Source organism: Anarrhichthys ocellatus, unplaced genomic scaffold, assembly GCF_004355925.1.
Source record: "Anarrhichthys ocellatus isolate YVR2014 unplaced genomic scaffold, GSC_Weel_1.0 scaffold13, whole genome shotgun sequence".
Taxonomy (NCBI): domain Eukaryota; kingdom Metazoa; phylum Chordata; class Actinopteri; order Perciformes; family Anarhichadidae; genus Anarrhichthys; species Anarrhichthys ocellatus.
The window spans coordinates 7,680,568-7,700,017 of NW_022280043.1; the positions used below are offsets into that span (position 1 = coordinate 7,680,568).

General features: G+C 39.5%; 1 protein-coding gene across 1 annotated transcript in view; it reads left to right on the plus strand.

The window, feature by feature from the left end:
- grik3 (glutamate ionotropic receptor kainate type subunit 3) overlaps positions 1-19,064 on the plus strand; it is an 87,712-nt gene extending 68,648 nt beyond the window's left edge. Inside the window, exons 11-16 of the mRNA XM_031853376.1 lie at positions 5,053-5,276; positions 9,352-9,470; positions 14,728-14,945; positions 17,367-17,592; positions 17,817-18,067; positions 18,779-19,064. Coding sequence (XP_031709236.1) covers positions 5,053-5,276; positions 9,352-9,470; positions 14,728-14,945; positions 17,367-17,592; positions 17,817-18,067; positions 18,779-18,973 — 1,233 coding nt within the window. The 3' untranslated portion in view covers positions 18,974-19,064. The remainder of the gene's footprint in view (positions 1-5,052; positions 5,277-9,351; positions 9,471-14,727; positions 14,946-17,366; positions 17,593-17,816; positions 18,068-18,778) is intronic.
- Positions 19,065-19,450: the final 386 nt, after the last annotated feature.

Consider the following 19,450-nt stretch of genomic DNA (forward strand, 5'->3'; position numbering starts at 1 on the left):
TCAATGGCTTGGTGCTGAAAGGGTTGGGAAAGGTGGGCTCCCACTGCAGCACTTTATTTCTCCATCCAAGCTTTTCGCTAGATCCATGTTAATAACAATAACCTTGAGGGGAACAAATGGATTACTAAAGGGTAGAGAATTCTGGCGAGATATAGAGATGCATGACTCCATCATTAAACAGCACATATGCTCTCTGTATTAGCCTGTTCTTGGTTTAAAGGGAGATTTTTACAGCACAGCAGAAAAAAACTGTTTTTGCCGTTATTGTTTGTGACATATGGTTTACATGTGTTTTGTGAAGATGTAGCATTAGGTGAGGACTGAGACGTCTGGACCGAACTTACTCTAAATATGACCGGAAGCTGGTGAACACACACACACACACATACCATACCACCAATTTGCTCCATTTGCTTGTGTTTTACACAAGAGAAAGAATCAATCAGCAGAAAAATACAGTTGAAGATGTATATATGCAAGAATTTTTAGAACTTACTTGTATATTTGAGCTTTTCAGTAGGTTTATTGCCTTTGTGAATACCAGCAGAAGTGAAGATTAGAATCTATACCACTATTTATTGCTTTTACTGCTCCTTATCGCATAACCAAGGGTGCATGAAGTCTGCTTTGTGGATTTTTAGTGGGTTCTATTTTGTGGTCTGGTGCTTTTCTTACCCCTGTCGGTATGGACAAGCTGATCCGTGACTCAGCAGACCTGAAACATAAACTTTAACTCAAGCTCAGGAGATCTGACCCTGGAATGATATGAGAGGCTACAGATTCCTTGGGAGTAAACCTCAAACTACAGCATCGCCGTCACTGAACTAATAACTTCTGTATTTCTTCCCAACTCAAACTAGAACTGTTACATGTACTGTAAAATGCTATTTTCTTATATATCTTATCTTATACTAAATACAATTTATGAAAGATATTGTATGCATGAATTGCATTCATTGTGTACACCATACACAAAGAGATAAACAAGGGAAAAGTAAAAAACTGCTATTGTCATAGTTTTTGTCTGTTCAATTTGTATTCATAACTACTTTCTATTAACCTCTTAAAAACCTATTGCCCCCTCTTTGTTATACAGACAGATTAGATGTATAACAGTTTACGGGGGATCGGTGCGTTTGCTTAAAAATGGATCACAGCATTAGATAAGGTGTGAGGTGGAAAACTAGGGAAAGCGGTTAGTTTGAGCTGATAAAACTGGGCTAACCACAAGGCTCATGCATTCATGCTATCAGCTCACATAGTGCACCATCATAAATCACAGTTCCTTTTCACTGTGCATAATGGGGAGACTCGGACATACTGGACACATCACATAAACAAATCACAACATTTCTACTGGTAGCATCGAACTATTGCCAAGAAAACTATTCTTTGAAACTGGAAAAAACAGAATCAAACTTACCATTTCATTGTGATTAAATCTTTCAACAGAACAGATAACACTGGAATAAAACTCAGCTCTACAAAAACAACAATTTGAACAATTCAATGAAAAGCATTTAAATATTATTACTGTCACATATTGATTTACTGGAAATGTCTTTCTCCCCACATTCATTTCTATTTATTTATTGAGTCATTCATCCACGCATATTATTCAGTTTCTGTCGTCCTATTAACCACTGCCGCCACAATTGCCTCAAATATTTTTATGCCCAAACTAACGCCACACAGCTGCTTCCCAACAGTTAATATTCACCACACATCTTCTTCCCCATGCACAGCTACAGTTAATGGCTCTATTTTAGTATTCTATATGTTGTTAACCTGTATCCAACCCTACTTGCCAATCTGTATGTCATTCCTGTATCTTTGTTGTTGAAAGTAATTAAAAAAATAAGATCATAGAAATAGAGCGAAGTATGTGTTTGCCTATATTTTTGGATGCATACTATAATGCGATTTTATTTTTCGACAAACTGCAACGTTGTCAAGTGCAACGATTTAGCACTCTGTAACATACAGCCTTTATTTAGTGTAGTCACAAAGCTCACTGCGGTGCCAAAGGGCATTGTTTGGAAGGTGCTAAATGATGCAACAGGCCTTGTTAAACTTGATTTAGTCATAATAGATGATCACTTTAATCATGCTGTGATGCAAATATTAATAGCGTGCTTAGCACATCATTTGTTTCTGTCATGGCAATTCCTGTTCCCGTCGACAGATACACTGGGAGGTAGTAGCTAGCCTACATCATCTATGAAAGACACTGACTAGTCGACTAGATTTAGGTCTGAATGAAAGGCTGCTCTACGTTATGTGTATTCTGGGAAAACACACATTTTGTTTTGTTTTTATGCTTATCAAAGGATTTTGTTTTGGTGATGGTGGAAAGCATGTGAATGGACAAGTGCGGCTTTGATTTTGATCTGAGACGACAGGATGACATGGTGGTGGGAGTGACTGACCCGTAGCTGCAAGGGCAAAAGTTCAACTGCCTCAACAGCAAACATGTCTGTCCCGTCTGTCAAAGCCCCCTTAAGTAAATCACAGTTCCAGGCCATCACGGGTCTGAATGCACTGCTAATACATAGCAACAGTTGCTTGATTGCATTGCATATGCTTCATCATTAGCCCTTTGTGTAGCATGACATTAGACATAAGAGGCATATCTACACCGTTATGCTAAGAAGGGTCACGCTGTGCATCCATTTCTCATCATGGGTCTTTTAAATGCATGTTCAACTGGCGAATCAGAGCTTTTTATATTTCCTCGGCATCCCTGTAGCAAAAATTGCTCTCTGTTATCGGTGGTGACTGAAGCAAAATCTGCTCTCGTATCTTCTCTAAACGTTTGAAAAAGGAGAAAGGGAGCAACAAAGGGATCCCTATATGCAAGTGCTATACAATCCTTGTATCAGCATTGTGATTTCAAGCTGTAAAATACACATACAGACCGTATAGCACAGTGTGTAAATGTTTGCTGAGAGATAAAAAGCCTTGGTTGTAAGCAGTATGTAATTACTGTGTGTTTGGCACTGTAGCAAATGCACTAATGTCCTCGGCTGTATCAATTCAGAAAAACTAAGAATAAGAAAGAGCTCACGGTAATAATGCTCAGGTACTGTATGTTCAGTCAATGGATTGAAGAGGCATGGATCGTGTAAGTTGTGACTTTATCATCAGGTGAGGAGGTCCGGAGGGAGAACACTACTAAGCCCACCATCTGCAAACCCAGATAACACAGAGTCATGTGGCACGCAGCATGGCACATCAGGTAATCTTGATTGTGCCCAGTTTGTGTGCCTAAGCAGAAAGCAGAACGAGGACATGCGGCATGTATATTAGCGCACCGTAGGGATGTTTGGAATCGCATGCTGGTTGATCTTCCAGCTGAGTGGCAGGTTGGTTCAAAGCTGCAGTTGGCAGCAGAGAACAGAGGGACCGGTATGTGATGTACAAATTTGAATAGTTTAAGAGGGACAGCAGATGCACGGCAGGAATCATCGGTTTTCCCATCTTTCCATCTCTTCAGAGGCCACCGTGTATTTAGCTACCATGGTGCTGACCACAGGAGTGCACAATCCGCAGTGCCAGACCCAAAGTTGAAATGTTTCCTTCCTGACCTTTGTTTACTGCCATGTGGTAGTTATCACATGAATCTGAGGAATGAGCTGTGTAAACCACAGGGAAAGTCAAACTCATGTTAAGAACAGCCTTGACGTGGTTTTCAGTTTTTTAAAAAACAAATAAGTTGCCATACAGTACACCACATCACAAGAAGTTTGCAGAACATGGCTCCATCATTCAGCTCTATGTATTTTCGTCTGATTGAAGCTATGTGTGGCTTTGGAACCTGCAGATTCAGTTCCTGTGGGATCAGGTCTAACGGTTTTGCATAAAGACCCAAAACAAACATGAGATCTCATTTTATTTGGTGAAAACGCTGTACGGTGAGCGGTGGACAAGCCCTGTTCCTCTCTTGCCCCTCAGTATGTAGGAAGAAAAGAAAGCCTCCTTTTTTGAGTTGTGTCGTTTCTCGGAGGAAAGAGTTATCCGAGCGTGAACCAAGCAGCTGGTTTCATTAACCTCCCGTCCAGCCGGGTTGCAGGGGAGTTGTGGGGGCCGCAAATTTAAATGGTCACCTTCTGAATATGCAGTCAAACGCATATAATAGTGTCGGCAACTTATTTGTCATGCTCAGCCGTGTCCATTGCATAAAGCTATATGGTGTCATATGTCATTCTATTGACACTAGATAAGGGCTTCATAGATGGCACTGCATCTGATACATTGGAGCATTGCGAAAGGCATCATCAAAGAGACAGAAACATATTTCACCTTCACATTGTACGTTTCACAGAGAGTGCCACCGCCATATGTTATTGTGTGTATCCAAACTTCAAATGAAAGACAGACCATATATAACCCGGTTGTATCCTCCCAATAAATAATTGACAGTATCAGTGATATAGCACGAGGAAGAGTCTACAGTGGCTGTGTGAGACAGTGCTTGGACATAGCTTAGATATTTTTTGAGTGTGCATGCTAACATGCTCATAAGTTCAATGCTAGCATGCAGCATGTATAGCGTTCGACATCTTCACCATCTCATTTGAGTATGTTAGGATGTTAATATTTGCTAATTAGCACTAAAAGAAAAGCTGAGGCTGATGGGAATGCCGTTTGTTTTGCAGTTATTTGGTCATAAACCAAAGTATTAGAAAAAAAGTGCAACATGAGAAGTTAAAGAAGTTAACAAAAGTCATCCTGAGGGGGACATGGTAATTCATTCAATAATTGTTGATACATTTTACTCAAAGCAGCAATGGTCAATCTCATGGTGGGACTACAAGACAAGTCAGGGGCTCACCAAAGTCATTGGAATTCATATTCTAGGGAACTACAAATTACTGCCGAACCAAATTTCATTTGTGCGATACAGTATTTCAGTCTGGACCAAAGTGGTGGACCAACAGACAGACGCTGTGAACTCCAGAGCAACGCTGCAAGCTTTGCCAAAAAAACACTGTTAATATTAAAATAGAAATCAGATTTTCTCTATTTATGTTTTATGTTTTTCCGCGACAGAGAGCTGACTTGGCAGTGGCTCCTCTCACCATAACCTACGTTCGTGAAAAGGTCATCGACTTCTCCAAGCCCTTCATGAACATGGGCATCAGCATACTGTACCGCAAACCCAATACCACCAACAACGGCTTCTTCTCCTTCCTCAACCCCATGACTCCTGACATCTGGGTCTACATCCTCTTGGCCTACCTAGGTGTTAGCTGTGTCCTTTTTGTCATTGCCAGGTAAGTCCGCAAGTTGCATACTGTTTGTCGTATCCGTCCTTCATGCATTTCTCCTTGAGGTCTCTCAATAGACATAGTAATTTACTCTGATATCATAGCAGGCTGAGATTTGTGTAAACCAGCCAGTTTCTCATACTGTGTTAGATGCTGGGTAGTGATCAAGGCAGTCATGTCTGCATGGGCTGTGAGAGGACGAATAGAAATGAAAAACCTTCATGAAGTTGCAAAGTCCCATTCAGTGTGCAATTTCTCATTTCCTGTGGTATGTCTTTTTTATTGGCAAGGCAGCTTTACGATGCACTTTAAAATGATTACTTAAAATAAAGAAATACTTGCTGAAGCAAAAACCAAATCATAACTTAATCATCATATTCAGAAGTACAAAGAGAAAAGATAGACACACCTGATGGGACATTTCATCAGTGGAAGCTATTTATAGTTGATCATTAGCATTTACAAAAAAAAATGTAATGCCTGGCAGTAATAACTTACAGAATTATTATGGTTGGAGTTGTGTTGATTGACTGAAAAGTTGAATGGCTGAAAAGTATTTCACTTTTTTTTATAAATATGCTGAATATCCTGTTAGTGTCATTGTGAGTATTTCCTGCTGCTCCTTGTGCAAAATGGTGCTTGAGGAAGTTCTAGAAAAGCGGGAACTGAAAGGCGTTCTCGGGCTTGAGAGCAAACAGCTGCACTCCTCTATCCTCATTCGTTGTTGCGAGACCAAAGAAATTCTGGAGTGGCTTCACATAAGTACAAAATCATCTTAAATTGTTGCATCAGTTTTTTCGGAAGCCGGCCCTAGAAAGCTGGAAAGCTGCTGCATCCCTTAAATCGTGTGAGCATAAAACAGACAGCGGTGAACAATAAGAGGGCTACTTCAGCACAAGTAGGTTGTTTTAAATACTGGACTCATGTCAAGGCATGACCAACAATATTAGGCAGAAAACACTTTGGCTTTCAAAAGCTATGCTGCATCATAATAATTATGTTGCAAGGTACCCATCCAAAGGCACATTTTAGTCCATAGCTGGAGATGAACGGCATCTAAAACAGCCTATATTTAAAAGCGAAGGATGATTTAAGAGGACATTAAGCAAGAATATATTTTGTCTCTCTCATTCAAACCCATAGCTCGAAACCTGGAGAAACACATCTGAAAAATTATTCGAAGATTTTGGTGACGTGTTGCTGTGGAAGAACATTTAAGCCTTGCTAAGTGTGTAATGATTAGAGTTTCTCCATATATATACTTATCATCTCTCATAGTTACACAGGGACCTAGTTTCGGCTTCTGTCTAGGCTGGTATGGGTGCAAAATATCTCTTTCTCTTAGTGATTGGAATTATGATTTTACCACCATTTCCAATAGTGATAACAAAAATATTATAAAAGGTAGAGATATTAAAAGCAATTACACTTGTATTTTCGGAGAAAATCAAACTTTTGCAATGAAAGCAAAACAACATTAAATCACTTTGTGGATCCAAGTACAGTATGTTGCTAGAAGTCTATCTATAGCTACTTACAGCCTTTGCAATATATTTCAAATGGCTGACATAGCAACACTTAGTGTTTCCATTAACCATGCAATTTATTTTTGGCCAAATATATGACATGGAAGTGTCTTTGGGTATTTACATCTTGCCAATGAACATAAACTACTGATGTATTATAGCTGCATATTAAATAACTAATATGGGACAGAAAAATTACAGTGTTATTGGGGTGTGAAAATAAACTGAAACTGCAAATGAATGGATGACACTACCTGTTGCTGCATAGGGCTGAAGTAGTTATGTTTGGACACCAAGCTGTTTCTAGACCACCTCCTCTACTGTACGTGCGGGCTGCACTCTTGGCAGACAGCTAATAGTGTTGTTTAGCAGACAGTTTTGTGTAGGGGTCCTTCAGTCTGAAGCAAGCTTATGGCTGTGCTAACCGACACAGCCTTTTTAGAAATTTGCAGAGAACCAGGGATATTGAATAGGCACAAGCACCTTGTCTGTGTAGAAGTTGCAATCAAATGAGTGAAAAGGACCATTGCTCTTTTCTTCCTGTGTGGCCTGTTTACGTCCAGTTCATGTGTAGTTTTGTATGGTTTAGAAAGCCTCTCCCATTTCCCATGCCTCTTCACGATTACATATTATTTGACCATGGCTTTCCATTTCACATTGAAGTCAAATGAAATGAGACTGAAGGAATTAATTGGAATGGTAGGGAGAACCAAACAGCTGCCCAAGGCATCTCTGATGTCTGCAAATGTTATTAAGGGGACATGAATGTTCAGAGAAACACTTTGAGATGAAAACACTAGACAGCGTATTGTATTTTAATGCACAATAAATAAAACTATGGTATGCCAACATTGACTAAAAGCACCCTCTTATTGTCCATCACTTTAGATGTCTGATTGCTTAACTACGATGAGAAATACTTTGCCTGGAAAAAGCTCAATTTTAGTCAGACTTGCTTGCTTTTAATGATTAACAGTCCTGCTCAGTGTCTGATTTAAATAGATTGCTGACATGTTCGAAAATATCTCTGCACCATGTAATTAGATTGAAGTGTAACTATCTCTTGAACAATATACATTTCAGTCAATTCAATCTTTCTAGAGATTCTAACTAAGCACTTGAGGATACCATTGTGGGTTGCAGTGATGTGGACCATTTTAGTTACTTATCTAGCTTTTGAAGAAATAGTTTTTTTTTCTGTCATTAGCCCTTTCTACTCTATCTCATCAAAGTCACAGATATGCCACTTATTGGGGAGATTCTATCTGGAATCTAATTGTACCCAGAGTAAAGAGGCAGAAAAAGATATTTTACATGATATGAATTTAAAAAGGGGGGAGAAAGTAGTGACATTTACAATGTTTTATCTCAGAATCCGCCTCTGAAAATGGCTTGTGCAATGAAAGGTGTGCAGCTGGTGTCAAACTAAATGGCAGAGATATGGAAAGATCTTCGTTATGGTTTCATTGGAGTCTTAATGCCTCACATTCTCAAATATGACATTTTGTACTAATAAATGAGATTTCTGAGCCCCTGTTGGTCAGCTTTAGTACAAGGTATACACATACTGAATACAAAAACTGTTTTGAGCTAAGGCTAAACCATGACCAGAAGTTTAAGAAATGATTTTATATGACATTAGTTTTTACACTCATGAAAGCAGTGAAAATTCTGCATATAAACAACTCAAAATGTATGGGTGATCACATTGTTCCCAACATGTTATGAAAAGTAGAGTCACATGAGCAATGGATCGAAAAACAGTTTGATTTGAAAGCTGTTGCTGATGAACCCACAGAAAACTGTCACCCAACTCTACACTTCCCCTCACTTTTATAGAGCTTTTCAACGTCAGCACATTATGTTGGTTTACATGGCTTGCAGCTTAATTGCTCGGGTTCAGTCTTACTGCTCTCATGAGTTTTGTTTAGAGCAGCAGTGGGCAGTTGTTCTCAGTGAAAAAGCTCTTATCAACCGACTGTATGCTGATCTCCCAGCCCCAAACGGCCGACAAACAACATCTGCGACTAACTAATGAACATAGTGGAGCACGTAGCAGCTAAAGAGACAGATATTAGTCATAGGAGTAGGTGGAGACCAAAACAGAGTGACTATTGGACATTATCAGGTAGCCACAAACATGCATTCAAACAAATGCTGGTATTGCTCTGTGCTTGCTGGATATATAAATATCCAAATTGCTAACACGTTTGCCAAAACAACTCTATCGGGTTAGTCAAGGTTGTGTTTACTGCTTGTTCTGCTGCGACCAAGTGGCCCAAAGCATCAGTTAATGCGGGTACTGTTCTGTAGAGCTGCTGCTCTACTGCAGTCATCAATACTGTAGTTGTGTTACTCCAAACCAAAGGTGGAACTCTAAAATAGCTTTAACTCTCAAGAATAGCTCTCAAGCTGATATGATTCAGTTTTTTGAGATTCTACTTGAGGAAGGAATGGTGTTCAAAAAGGATCAGAAACATATTCTTGTATTTTTGTTTTTTAGATCTTATAAAGATAAAGATTTAAAGCTTTCCAACTTCCTTTCTTGTTCCCAGGTTCAGCCCATATGAATGGTATGACGCCCATCCTTGTAACCCTGGATCTGATGTGGTGGAGAACAACTTCACCCTCCTGAACAGCTTCTGGTTTGGAGTCGGTTCCTTAATGCAACAAGGTTTGGTGGCGCGCACATCCTCTTCCCTGTCAAAAACGATACTGTCAAACCACCCCCCTTTCCCCATGTGCTGCTAGCGCTCTCTTTCTCCCTCTTTAACTGACAAGCTCCATGATTTCCATTCCGCGACTCTTTCATAAGACATTTATCTGTCAAGAACAACTGCAGAGCTCAGCCTTACATGACAAAGGAAGGCTGTTGTCACCTACCTGCTGTTTAAAAAGGTTAGAGTAGGTGCCAGGCACTTGTCAAAGATTGTCAGGAAAGGATGGAAAACATTGCTGCATTTATTTCCCCGTAACGCAGTTGCTGGCCCTGCTCAAGAGCTTTCAGAGTGTTGGGACGAAAAGGGTTAGTTGAGGAACATGTCTGACAAATGCCAGCTGTCAGCCATGCTAGAGCTGGCTGGTGTGATGTTTTCAGCACTGTGCGGGAGAAACTTTGTCTCGTGCCTAACTGTCCAACAAGTAGCCTAACAATTAAATGTCATTGTGATCTTTAATGGTGCTCAGCTGCTGATTTTTGGGGCCAACCACCTCTCGCTGGAAGCAGGATCGTCTGATCCGATCACTGATTACGGGGTCTATATGAAACCATTTCACCGATCAACAAGCAATTCTGCTCCTTTGCTCTTTGAATGTGTATGTGCGTGAGCGTGTGTGTGTGTGTGTGTGTGTCCACATTAAAACATTTTCACCCCGGTCCAAAAACTGTTTCTCCCTCGCGGAAAAAAAAGATGGGCTGGCGCTCGCGAAGATGGGCTGGTGCGCGTGTGTTTGTCCAGCTGTGTTGCTCTAAGAGTAATTTAAAGAACAGGCGAGACAGCAGACAAATGAGTATTGAATTAATTTCAACTTAGAATTGATGCGACATCGCCGACATCGGAGCACCCTTAGTCTTATTTGATGTTGATGTATAATGCTGAAAAAAGTCAGAACAAAATAAACAATTTCTTCATTCAGTACGAGAAGCCACCATGTATCACGAAACCTCCCACTGCAGATTTAATTATACCTTTTGACTGAAAAACCAAAGGGATACAACCCAAGTTTTCATTTGCTAGATGTCTCTTAAAGGGATAGGTAAGTAAATTAAGGCCCAGGAGTATAATAATGAAGTCAACTGTGGAGGAAAAAAAGACCCAAGTAATAAAATGCTTAACCTCTATATAACAAGACAAATCAAAGAGGCTTAGAGAGACTCGACAGTGGATCTTTGCCCACAAGGATAGCAAACACATTCAGCAATTCATTAAGCACAGAAGCTCGGCAGCACTCTTGTGAAACTGCATAGCAGCTCTGCCAATTTGCCGGTGCAGGCAAAGGGCTGCGAGTGTAGCACCAGCATGCCGGGAGGGAGAGGAGACAGAAAATCAAAACAAAATGAGCTAGTTAGTTGCCTTTATTATTAAACTAAACTGGGAAGAATTCCCTATTATAATTTGTATCATGGCTCGCAGGGTTGTCTGTCATATCTACAGCAGTTAACTGAAACTGCTGCTGCTAATCAGTTTGTATTCATAGTTCCCTAAATAAGAAAATGTCACATTTGGATATCGAAGTTAATATTAAGATCATGTGTGCTTTCTAGCAGGTTTATCTGCATTATGAATTGATATGTGATGGGTGTATTTTTCATGTTGCATAACTGTTTCTACATGATTTTTAAATTGAGTATTGTCAAAATTACCTTCACGATGATTTTAAACATATAAATTATTTGAGTTGAAATTGACAGACAGATCCTGGCTTCCACCTTGTAACACATGCTGCATGGTGGTATCTGCAGCAGGGTTTATTTTGTCTGTGTCACATTAACAGACATCCTCTACTTGTCTTGCCAAACACAGTGACAGCAGCTGAGACGGAAGCCATTTCCTTGACATGTTTAAAATGCAAATGGGTGTGTTTGAGGAGATGCACAAATAAAAAAAAAAATTCTACCAGCTTGCCTGTGGGAGAGAGGTGTCAGAGACAAGACAAAGAACGCAAAACATGAGGAGGTGCAAAACCAAACACTTTGTGTACTTCAAATGCGTTCCTGGGGGTCTCAGTAGGCTGTTGCTCACAACAAACATATGTCTGTTCATTTCCTGTAAATTGGTTTTTCCACGTAAAATAATTTTAGAAAGTATGTTTGATTTCTGAGTTCACTTATTCCCAATTCTCTCATTCTCACTGACATTATTCTTTGATTTTCTAAAATATATTCATACATCACCGAGATGCATAATTAAAGCCCAACATATTGTACTCTTTATTTGGTTCTTCTAATATGCGCTGACATTTTGTCTTGCGTTTAAGAAACTGCAGTTGTGACATTGCCCCTTCTTGAGATTCAGAACAAGATTTACTTGCAATGGAATAAACATTTCCATTCACAAGTGTTATTATTCAAAAGCAATTAACAAGTAAAAGCCTCAAGCTTTGAACGGGAGTTATTGTGCAGTGACTCCACAGAGCGAATGCTAAGTGCAGGTAATCATTCTCATGGGAAAGCCTTGTTTTCTAATGTTAAAGTGAGGCCTTGCTAGTGGGCAGACTCAAGAAAACTGGTACATCATGTTTAGCATGATGCACTACTGAATCCACAGAGACCAGTTTTTTTTTCCCCCAGACTAACAATTCAAAAAAGCATCATTGGAGACGAAGCATTCTGTTCATTTATTCAAAATGAGAACAGCAGTGTCAGACTGACTTCTGCATGATGTCATCTTAAGAAATGTATGCTGACATATTAGTAGTGGCTATAGATATAGTGTATCCATTATACATTAACTCCCCTTGTGTGTATAGTATTGATAGTATAGTAGTATTTTCTTGCAGCACAGATGCCGCAAGAAAAAGAAATGAATGGAATACAGGAATTCGACCTCAGTCAACATTCAGTTTAAAACCACTGATAATTTCCTTGAGTGCTGGTTAATTGAGAATATTTATGCATTACAGAAAAACAATTGAAACAGACTGGAAACACAAGCCTCACAACTCTATGTTCACCTTGATATATAAATCATAAGGCTGGATGATACAGTAAATCTTAAAGGAGTTAAAAATACAACAGCACAGTTTTCTTCCGACCTCAATTTAAAGTTGAAAATTGAAGTCTACTTTTTAATATAATCAACAAATAAGCTCTCTCAAGACTTTTGATGCTAGTAAATAGGCCCTGAGTTAAGATTTTGTTTTTGTAAAAGCACTTTCGAACCATCTCCTGGGGAACTAAGACTTTATAAATAATAGCAAACAAGATAGATAGGAGCTTTTGCACATAACCCATACTGTGAGTAGAAGTTAAATTTAGGATACCTCATATTCTGATTCTCACTTGTATTTTTTGCAATAACAAAGAAATGCAATTTTGGGGTTAAGTGTCTTGCTCAAGGACACAGCAACAAGCGCCTAGTGGAGCCGGAGCCGGGGATCAAACCGCCGATTCTCTGATTGAAGGACGGCCCTGCTCTCTACTTAGCCACAGTCGCCCTATCATGAACTTGTGTTTGCCACAGACCTTATTTTCTGCAATAATCCAAAATCCAATGACAAAATCCCATCGGCTTTTTGTCTAGGGCACCAGTGCAATGCTAACTTCTAGGATTGGCCTACAAAGATACACATCCCTGCAGCACTCAAAGAGACAGTAAAGTATTACTGTTTACGAATTTAAAGCCTGCATCTTCATCAGTGACTTTACGAAGCACTCTTAATTCAACTAATATGGCATAATAAGGATTTATTATTTTCAATTACAAGAAAATTCCTGAGCCTGGTCTCAAAATCAAAAATGCCAATTTTGCTACAACACATATCCTGCAATGTTACTTGCACCTCAGTGTTGTGTAATAGTATGTATTCTTAGGCAGCTATTTACAGCATTCATGTGAATGAGCAGTGCGACAGTCAATGAGATCGATGTGATGTTTTGGTTACTGAAATAGAATAAGTATCGTCTTCTCTGAACAAACATTTATATTACCTTGGCTTACAAGATACGAGTCCTTCCTCAAGCATATGTATGGCATATTGACACCGTTTCATTTCCCTGGCACCATCTGACTGATCTGCGTTTTGTATTTATTAGTTCTCTGTTCCAGCGCCATATACTATTCCATGCTGACAACAGCACTTTATAGTGTGGAATTCAATTGAGTTACCCGTTGCTTCATTTCATTTCATCAACAAGAGAATGCATTTGGATCCTTTCGCTGCAATAGTGAATTAAGCGATGCTACAGTCTTCCCTTGTTTGTAACCATGTAGTGTTTGTCAAACCACAAAGGACAATTTGGTGGAAGAGGTTAAAGAGCTGACCACTCTGCCCCCCTTCTGTGGACTTGTTACTCTTTAAAATTGCCCTCATAAATCTTCTCAATAAAGTAACAGTGCAAAAAGCACAAGGGTATTTTAAAGGTTGTCAGATATGAGGTATAAAGTAACTTTAACACCAGTCAGTGAGCCTTATAATCATAGTATTACTTAGCAGAGGACCACTCAAAGTCACGGCTGATGCTGAAGTGGACTGTCAGTCTGGCTATGCACTATATCTTGCTTTTTAGTTTTCTTTATACAGACTGTAATGATTTGACTGCAAAATATATTAGTGTGTACATCTGGTAAACATGGTGAGCTATAAATGACATAATAGGAAGATGAAAGGAAACAGTAGTAGTGTGAATTACATATGGTATGTCAACTGGTTCATCAAATCTCATTTCAGATGAAAGATTCAGTCCTAGACTAGGATCAACTGCAAATGATATTAATCAGTTCATCTTTTATGTTTTAGCGTCAACAATTATGCAGCAAATGCGTCAATCAAACTAAAGCACACTAGAAATAATGAAATACGGTGTAGGGATAGATTTTATACTCCCTCATTAAAAGTTTTTGATACACATTATATTTTCAATAAAAACACTTTATTACCAATATAAGTTAACAATATAAAATGATAGTCATCTGCCAGTGTGATTGAGTACATAGTGAGTATGTAAGTTATTGCTCAGAACCGAGTGTAGAAGCCTGAGGAACACACACTTTACTGGTCTGATCTGCCCATTCTGAATAGTTAAATTATATTTTGGCTAAACTGCCAAACTGGCTTTATTTTCAGTGGCACTGCCAAAAAACATTTGCAGGCTAATTAACAAAAACGCAGGCCATCATGTTTCTGCGTTTGTTTAATTTGGTTACAGTGTTGGCAGGTACAATTTCATCTCGATAATCGCTTAATGGTCTCTCACTTTGTGTTGCATACAGGCTCAGAACTGATGCCCAAAGCCCTGTCTACCAGGATCATCGGTGGGATCTGGTGGTTCTTCACACTCATCATCATATCATCCTACACAGCTAATTTAGCAGCTTTTCTCACCGTGGAGAGAATGGACTCGCCTGTGGACTCAGCCGATGACATCGCTAAGCAGACCAAGATTGAGTATGGTGTGGTCAAAGATGGCGCAACCATGACTTTCTTCAAGGTATAGCATGAATACAAGTTTGATACATTACTGAAGGTACTACGGAGATTTAAGATAACATAATCAACAGCAATAGAGATCGGTTCCAGTGTAAAAACAGCCATAGTGTAGCTGAAGCATGCCTAGTGCAAACATGTACAGTAGTAATAATAATGATGTAAAATGTATGTGAACTTAGGCAAGATGTTGGTTCTTGAGTTATTAGTGATATATATATATATATATATATATATATATATATATATATATATATATATAAAATATAATATAATATAGTTAGATCTTAATTCCCACAGCAAAGAAAAATTATTCAGCTTCTCCACTTTTTTACACTGTTTGATGTGTTCCTCCATAATGATTTTTTTATTCCAAAGTTTCAGCGTGCCTGCAGGGTCTTTGAATTTATTTTATTATTTTGAGCATTGCTTTAGATGCTTCTGCTTCTGTGGTGCTGAATAACACATGTAACAGAGTTACAGTTTCTCTGAGTAAGAAAATGAAAACACTGCACATTTCAATTGAAGGCAGTCCATAAGTTTATGAAATTCAATAGCAGGAAAGCTAACAATTCTTCCAGGGCATCTGTCTGCCCTAGTTTTAATGCCTAAAACAATTGTAGTGTAGCTCATGAACACTGCATGCCTCATTGTTGAATCTGCAGAATTGTGTGTGTTCTGAATCCCCCGGCTTTGATTATGTTATTGGGTTCAGGGTTGTCGCTTATACCATATAGATTTAAACAATAGTGGTGACTTGGAATTGCAGCCACATGCAAGCCAAATAATCACAATACTGTAAGACAACTTACTTTTTGCATTGCACCCCATGAATACGAAATGTCATGTAATGACAATTAGTGCACCTGAATCCAACTCAACTCATTGACACTTTGAAAAGAAATCAAATTCTGTTCCTCTGAATAGCCATGTCAAAGAAAGTTTAAGATCATTTTGCGTTCGTCGATAAATCATCCTTGTGATTTCAGCGTCATAAATAGGAGAAACAGGTGTTTAATTACCTCATCAGAGTTGCATGGCTCAAGTGCCCTCTGCTCCCCCTTGCACTTCCAGAAAGGCCTAATGAAGTAAATTCAATGAGCCAGAAAAGCATGATAAATACTGAGGAGACCGTGAAGTAGATGAAGGCTTTGCAGATGGATGTAACTGGATGGATTTGGTCCTTAACTCATGATTCGGTGACATACTTAACCGTCTGTTTTTTGCTCTCAATTCGGCTCAATTCTTGCAATTCCAAAGAAAACACCATACTGTAGTTATACACCTCCAAATATGCATCCTGGCCCTAAAAGACGGAGACAGTATATTGTAACTTATCTTAGATACATGAATGAATTCACCAGCAAACTGAAGTAATGGCTGACCAGAAACTCTGATAGCCAACAAGAAGACATTATCTACTGTACAACTCGATATATCGATGGCATTAAGATTAAGAATGGCAACAGACACGTTGCTTTATAAATGTCATCAGAGGTTTGTAGCCACTGCTGGCCAGGAGGTTGTCATGTCACTCAAAAGCCTTCTTTTCAACAATCCTAATATCAAAAATGATAAATGTTAAACTTTTAGCCTATTATTTTAATGTGAAGTGGATATTTGCATAAAACAGGAAATGCACATATTTTTTATTAAATACTTGCTTCGTTAAAAACAACTAAAGTAGTAGAATTTTTTGAATTACACATCGCTGCAATGTGCCATATGGTCCATCTTCCTTTCTAACCTCATCTCCAAATCTCTAGCGACAAAGATGCCAACTTGGCAACACTTGTTATACACCCTAATTGGTACTTTTAAGTTTTAATATCAGACTATCATACCTTAATTTTAGGCAAGCAGGACTGTGCTTCTACTGTAGTTAAACATAATGGAGGGCTTCTTATAACAGCATCTTTCACAATTTGAAATGGCTTATAGTCTTTAGACAGTAATTATCTAGGATTAGACATGGCATAAATGTGACCTCATACAGAATTGCACAAAATACCACATAGCCTGATGCAAGACTAATGGAGAGGCATTATATTATTGCTGCTTCAGTAGCACTTATGAGAATAGATGGGCACAAAGCTTCAATTTACTGTCCTTTAATCCCAAGACAATGGCGATCAGCAGGACGTAATCATGTATATCTATTTCATTACTGGCTGAAATCTGTATTCTCTAATACTGTAAGTGAACAAATATTATATGTACCTTTGTAACATTATACACTGTATAACACCTTTGGCTATAATGTTTCAAAGTAATTCTGTTCAAACTCAAACTTTTTTTTTTTTTTAAATGGTAAGAGCATTGTATTTTTTTCAACCACTTTTTATTGACTTGCAGCCAGGGAGATTGCTCAAATGAGGTTCAAAGTCACATGTTTTCTTTATCTGGCTCTTTCTGTCCCTTACAGAAATCTAAGGTTTCTACTTTTGAGAAGATGTGGGCCTTTATGAGCAGCAGGCCGAGCACATCACTGGTGAAGTCTATTGAGGATGGGATTCAGAGGGTGCTGAAGTCAGACTATGCCCTCATAATGGAGTCCACAACTATCGATTACATCACTAAGAGGAACTGTAACCTGACACAGGTGGGAGGGATCATCGACAGCAAAGGCTATGGCATCGGCACTCCCCTCGGTAAGAACCTGTGAACGTTTGAGGCTGCCTGCTAAAAACAAATCAACCTCTTCAATCTCTTATATGTTGCCTTTTGAAGGGGATTTCTTTTTAGACAACGCAGCAGCATACGTTTTTTTTAGCTACCAGTTAGACGGTATGCCACAACATGTTTATGAACCTTATTATCACAGACTCCAGCTGGCATTTCTTCCAAAGTAAAACAGGCCTTATGTTGCTTCCAGGCTCCCCATACAGGGACAAAATCACTATAGCAATCCTAAGCATCTTGGAGGATGGGCGCCTACAAATGCTGAAGGAGAAGTGGTGGAGTGGGAGCAGCTGCTTGGATGAAGAGCGCCACGAGACAGGCCCCATGGGGATCCAGAACCTGGGTGGTATATTCATTGTGCTGGCATCTGGTCTCGTGCTGTCTGTTTTTGTGGCGATTGCTGAATTCGTCTACAAGCTAAGGAAGACTGCAGAACGTGAGCAGGTACATGTCCCCATAAATCACATGCCTAATGTGTTATTGTCTTTATTCGATCTTTACTCTGTGGTTTGGAACATTAGCCCAACACTAATTTAATTACATTCCACTAGCATTTCAGTTTAATTCACCCTCGATTTTAGCAAAGGAGTTGCTAACTAAGCCTATTTTGTGATGATACTTACACGTAGCCTGTAAACCAACGCCGTGCTCTGGCTTTTAGTTCAAACACATTATTAAAGGATTTTCCTGCCTTTGGCTAATCCCTAAGAGTACTTATGCCATAACACCACAACATTGACTTATTTTAACAGGCATAATTGCAAATTGGAGCATAGAGAATGAATCCATTATTAGTCATTGGAGTTGTCAGAATAGCATGAACCCTTTACTGTTCTAAACCACTAATTTGAGTGCGTAGTTGCATGCATGCTCATGCAGCACACTCTTCCTGACACAGCAGCAATAATGAACCATGTGCCGGCTACATGTGGTGGTGGTGCGATTCGACATTGCTGACAGCCATGGACGCACGCGCCCACATACACACACGATCACTGGCACAACACGAATGTTACGTTCTAACGCATGTTGTGCTCTTTAGACTGTCGACACTCTGCTGTCAGAACAATTTAAAGCTAAAGCATTTACCCTCCCCCGTCCCTTTCCCCTCTTCTCCTTCTTGCTCACCTCCCCGCATCCTCCCTTTTCGTCCAGAGGTCTTTGTGCAGTGCCATGGCGGACGAGATCAGACTGTCGTTCACCTGCGAGAGGCGGGTGAAACACAAGCCTCGGCCTCCAGTCATGGTGAAGACGGATGCAGTGATCAACATGCACGCCTACAACGACCGACGACTCCCGGGAAAGGACAACATGAGCTGCAGCACTGGGATGACTCCCGTGTTTCCGTGACAATGTGTTCCCCCCAGGGCAAGAACCTCCTGAGCAACTTGTCAGGGGCAATACCAGAGACTAGAGACAATGGCATAGACGGGATCACCAGATTCACTATTAACCACAGTGACATGGGGACACTAACAAAACATGGGCAACTCAAAATGGCAGCATCAGCCACACAGGTATGACAAAATTCACCACTGTATTCCAAACCACAAGAGGTACAAATAATATTTATAATATTTGGGGGAGGTTTTAGGAAAACAGTACACCCAAAAAATCAGTTTCAAGTCTGATGTTTACGTGCGCAACACAAAAACACAAGAAAATACACATTGTTAAAGGAATCCTCTCTCAGTGAAAAGACTGAAATTTTTATTGGAAAATATGGACTAAAGTGAAAGGCTTTGTTACGAATGGCAATAAGTGACAGATTCATGGAGGAGAGTTGTTTTCATTAGACAAGAGTTTTGCCATGCATTAAGATTATGT